At 56.7% G+C, this 4,164-nt stretch overlaps 1 protein-coding gene across 1 annotated transcript in view; it reads right to left on the bottom strand.

The window, feature by feature from the left end:
• The window catches only part of LOC123758029 (cyclin-dependent kinase inhibitor 1B-like), a 2,528-nt gene extending 2,009 nt beyond the window's left edge, over positions 1 to 519 (bottom strand). Inside the window, exon 1 of the mRNA XM_045742198.2 lies at positions 1 to 519. This exon is cut by the window's left edge and continues 2,009 nt beyond it. Coding sequence (XP_045598154.1) covers positions 1 to 226 — 226 coding nt within the window. The 5' untranslated portion in view covers positions 227 to 519.
• Positions 520 to 4,164: the final 3,645 nt, after the last annotated feature.

The raw sequence follows: 4,164 nt of genomic DNA on the forward strand, positions 1-4,164 counted from the left end.
CTTCCTGGAAGTCAAAGTTCCAGCGCTTGCAGTCTGCCTGTTGGATCTTGGCCATCTCCTCGTGAACGAACTTGAGGTTGTGGGCGTGATCGACCGGACCGAACAGCTTCCGCTTGACGGTATTGATCGACCGGTCTTCCGTAGGCGCTATGGTCCTCATCCTCTCTCTCAACAACTGCGGTAAACTCATCTCGCGGCTAATCCGAACAATCTGCGATAAACTCATCACTCCGGTGTGTACCGCCAGCACGTAACTCTTGACCCAATGTGACTCCACACACTTCCAGTCTCTCGGGCGCCAACTGACACCGGCGCCAATGTTCGCGCTGCTAGACTCGGTCGCCAACTGACGGATTCACGCTCTCAAGTCCGTACCTCACGGCTGCGCGGACCAATCTGCTCCCGGGGGACGGCGCCGACCGCGGGGTAGGGAAGTGAGAGGAAGGTAGAGAGGGTGGAAGAGAGGGAGGGAAAGAGAGAGAGGGGGGGACCCAGGAAGCATTGTGTATGGGAGAGGCGCACAGCGTGAAAGCTCGCGGAGCGGTGGATAAGCCAGGCTAGCGTGACGGGGTAGGTGGGAGGGGGTACAAGTGGGAGGGGGCCAATGGATGCTGTGTGATGGGGGGGGGGGCCGAGAGGGATGGATGCTCTATGATGGGGTGAGGGATGGATGCTGCATGACGGGATGGGTCAGGGAGGGATGCTGTATGATGAGAGGGGATAGGGAAAGAGGCTGTATGATACAAGGGGAGATTATAATGTATTAAAAAAATGTTACGAGTCTATATTAATTTAAGGATGGTAAAAGGAGAGTTATGGAAAGGAAGACTAATGTAAAGGGAGGGGAGGCTGTGAGATAGTGTCATGGAAGGGGAAGTTATGAGTCGGTATCATGGAAGGGGAGATAGAAAGTAAGCTGTATCAGGGATGGAAAAATAGGAGTCTGTATAATGATTACAGAGAGGAAGGATAGAAAAAATATGGAGGAAAGATTGACTGGGACAATGAAATGTAGGGAGAAAAAGGGTTCGTTGGATGTAGGTGGAAGGGAGAGGGGGTGAGATGGGGGTGAGATGGGGGTGTGATTGTGGTGGGAGAGGGATAGTGGGATAGTGGTAGGACAGGGGCATGGGAGGGAGAGGGGGAGGGGGAATTAGGTGGTGGAAAGGAGAATGGGAAATAGGCAGATAGGGGAAAGGACCAAAACAGAAAACGGGAGTCTACCGGACTCTACACAATGGGTCTCATAACTGTTTATTTTCATCCTCTTCGGAGGGGCTCTGTGGTGTCGTAAATTAGTTAAGATACACAAGTACACTGAGCGAGTGTCCAGGAGCAACAAACACCCCACACCACACCCGGCTGTGTACACACACCTCTGATGGTCGCTGCTGCTGTGCTGGGGAAAATTAGCACGAATGTGTGATTTAATAAGGCTGTATTTCTTTTAGTGGTTTGTTAAGAGACTCGTGCTCATGGCGGCCCACAGGCTGGCCAGGGGCCCGCCCCCACAGGCTGGCCAGGGGCCCGCCCCCACAGGCTGGCCAGGGGCCCGCCCCCACAGGCTGGCCAGGGGCCCGCCCCCACAGGCTGGCCAGGGGCCCGCCCCCACAGGCTGGCCAGGGGCCCGCCCCCACAGGCTGGCCAGGGGCCCGCCCCCACAGGCTGGCCAGGGGCCCGCCCCCACAGGCTGGCCAGGGGCCCGCCCCCACAGGCTGGCCAGGGGCCCGCCCCCACAGGCTGGCCAGGGGCCCGCCCCCACAGGCTGGCCAGGGGCCCGCCCCCACAGGCTGGCCAGGGGCCCGCCCCCACAGGCTGGCCAGGGGCCCGCCCCCACAGGCTGGCCAGGGGCCCGCCCCCACAGGCTGGCCAGGGGCCCGCCCCCACAGGCTGGCCAGGGGCCCGCCCCCACAGGCTGGCCAGGGGCCCGCCCCCACAGGCTGGCCAGGGGCCCGCCCCCACAGGCTGGCCAGGGGCCCGCCCCCACAGGCTGGCCAGGGGCCCGCCCCCACAGGCTGGCCAGGGGCCCGCCCCCACAGGCTGGCCAGGGGCCCGCCCCCACAGGCTGGCCAGGGGCCCGCCCCCACAGGCTGGCCAGGGGCCCGCCCCCACAGGCTGGCCAGGGGCCCGCCCCCACAGGCTGGCCAGGGGCCCGCCCCCACAGGCTGGCCAGGGGCCCGCCCCCACAGGCTGGCCAGGGGCCCGCCCCCACAGGCTGGCCAGGGGCCCGCCCCCACAGGCTGGCCAGGGGCCCGCCCACAAGACCTCTCTCCCACACTCGACATCTACCAACACACTGACATTCTATTCGCTCTTGCATCAGTTTCTATCCGTGTTGACCGCCGCCCTCACCTTCTCCACGCGCACACACACAATCCAGTTGATTGACAGTTGAGTCAATCAACTGAGGAAAGGGGGAGGAGGGGGCGGGACCAAAGAGCCAAAGCTCAACCCCCGCAACTACAACTAGGTGAGTACACATACATACCCACCCACCCGGAAATTGATCGTGTCTCCCGGTTAACGACCTGTCTACCAGACTGTTGGTGTATGCTGCTGGCCTATCAGTGCCTACCTACCAGTGTGTGGGGGGGGGGGAGTGAGGTCCAACTACTCCAATAGGCCTACGAGCCTCGTTCCACCTATTGCGCCAAAATTAATTTGCCAATTCTGAAGTTGGAATTCTTTGTCGAGTTTGAGTATGAAGTTGCGTAAGTTGAAGACGACTTCCGGTCTTCTTTCTCCCTGTCACATACTCATTACCTTACACATGCTAGGATTGAATTCTAGCAACCATTTGTTTGGCCACTCCTGTATCTTTCTGCAGTCGTCCTTGGTTGTTTACACGACTCATTAGCTTTGTATCACCTGCAAACACAGATATGAATGCGCTCACTTCCTCTAATAGGTCAATTCACTAACCAGGAAGAGTGGAGGTTATCTTGATATGATTTCGGGGCTTTAGTGTCCCCGTGGCCCGGTCCTCGACCAGGCCTCCACCCCCAGGAAGCAGCCCGAGACAGCTAACACCCAGGTACCTATTTTACTAGGTAACAGGGGCATAGGGTGAAAGAAACTCTACCCATTGTTTCTCGCCGGCGCCCGGGATTGAACCCGGGACCACAGGATCACAAGTCCAGCGTGCTGTCCGCTCGGCCGACCGGCTCCCCTATATATGAGGTCCTATAGGCCCACGGACTCCTACTCGTCACCTTCCTCTAACTCAAAAAATCTTCTGTGACTGTTTTCAGTCCTTCAGGTAATCCCTTTCCCAATTATCCCAGCTTGCGTCTCCCTCTCGTACACCAGCCTCTCATGACCTATAGTGTTAAGTGGCTTTATACAATCAACAAAATCACAAATCCACAAGGGCCGTGATGAGGGTTCGAACCTTGGGTGTGTAATGCAGTAAGGGCGGAGAGGTAGAATATCTGGTTGACAGAGCCCGAGTGCAGGGGGTGGGGGGGGGAGGATTGGGTGGAGCCCCGATTGGGCTTGGGAGAAACTTCGGGATCCTCGTGAGGGCAGTAGCACTCCATGTTGCAATTCTTTTGACCATGTCGTGGTACAGGTGACTAATGCGCGTCTGGGAACATCTTGTGCGCAGGTTCGAACCCCTCATCTCGGCCCTTGTGGATTTGTTCATTTGATATATCACGTTATTATGATTTCGGTGTGTATCAAAACACAGTCTAGGCAGCCCTCTGTTTCTCGTCTTAGACTCTGTTAAGTTTGTCATGCATGACGTTCACCTCATAAATCTAAGCTGTCCATTTAATACAAACTTCACACACTCCAGGTGCACAATAATTTTCAGCATGATTTTCGGTTCCATAATTTTCAGCATGATTACCTTTGCCCGTCACTTTACGCGGATTAGTGTAGTGATAGAATTTGTTGACATTTCATGGCAATCACTTTTATATATAAAGGCTGAACATTTAAAAGCCTTAGGCTCTCGATTTTTTGTTTTCCACAGGAGGGTACAGGAGCAGACGACTGCTGACTCCTGTTAGCAGGCTGAGAGCTTTCCCTTCCCATAGCTCATGGTAAGCCTTACCCTACTAGTTTTACACACAGGAGGGTACAGGAGCAGACGACTGCTGACTCCTGTTAGCTGGCTGAGAGCTTTCCCTTCCCATAGCTCATGGTAAGCCTTACCCT

This window comes from Procambarus clarkii, chromosome 40, assembly GCF_040958095.1.
Source record: "Procambarus clarkii isolate CNS0578487 chromosome 40, FALCON_Pclarkii_2.0, whole genome shotgun sequence".
NCBI classification, from domain to species: domain Eukaryota; kingdom Metazoa; phylum Arthropoda; class Malacostraca; order Decapoda; family Cambaridae; genus Procambarus; species Procambarus clarkii.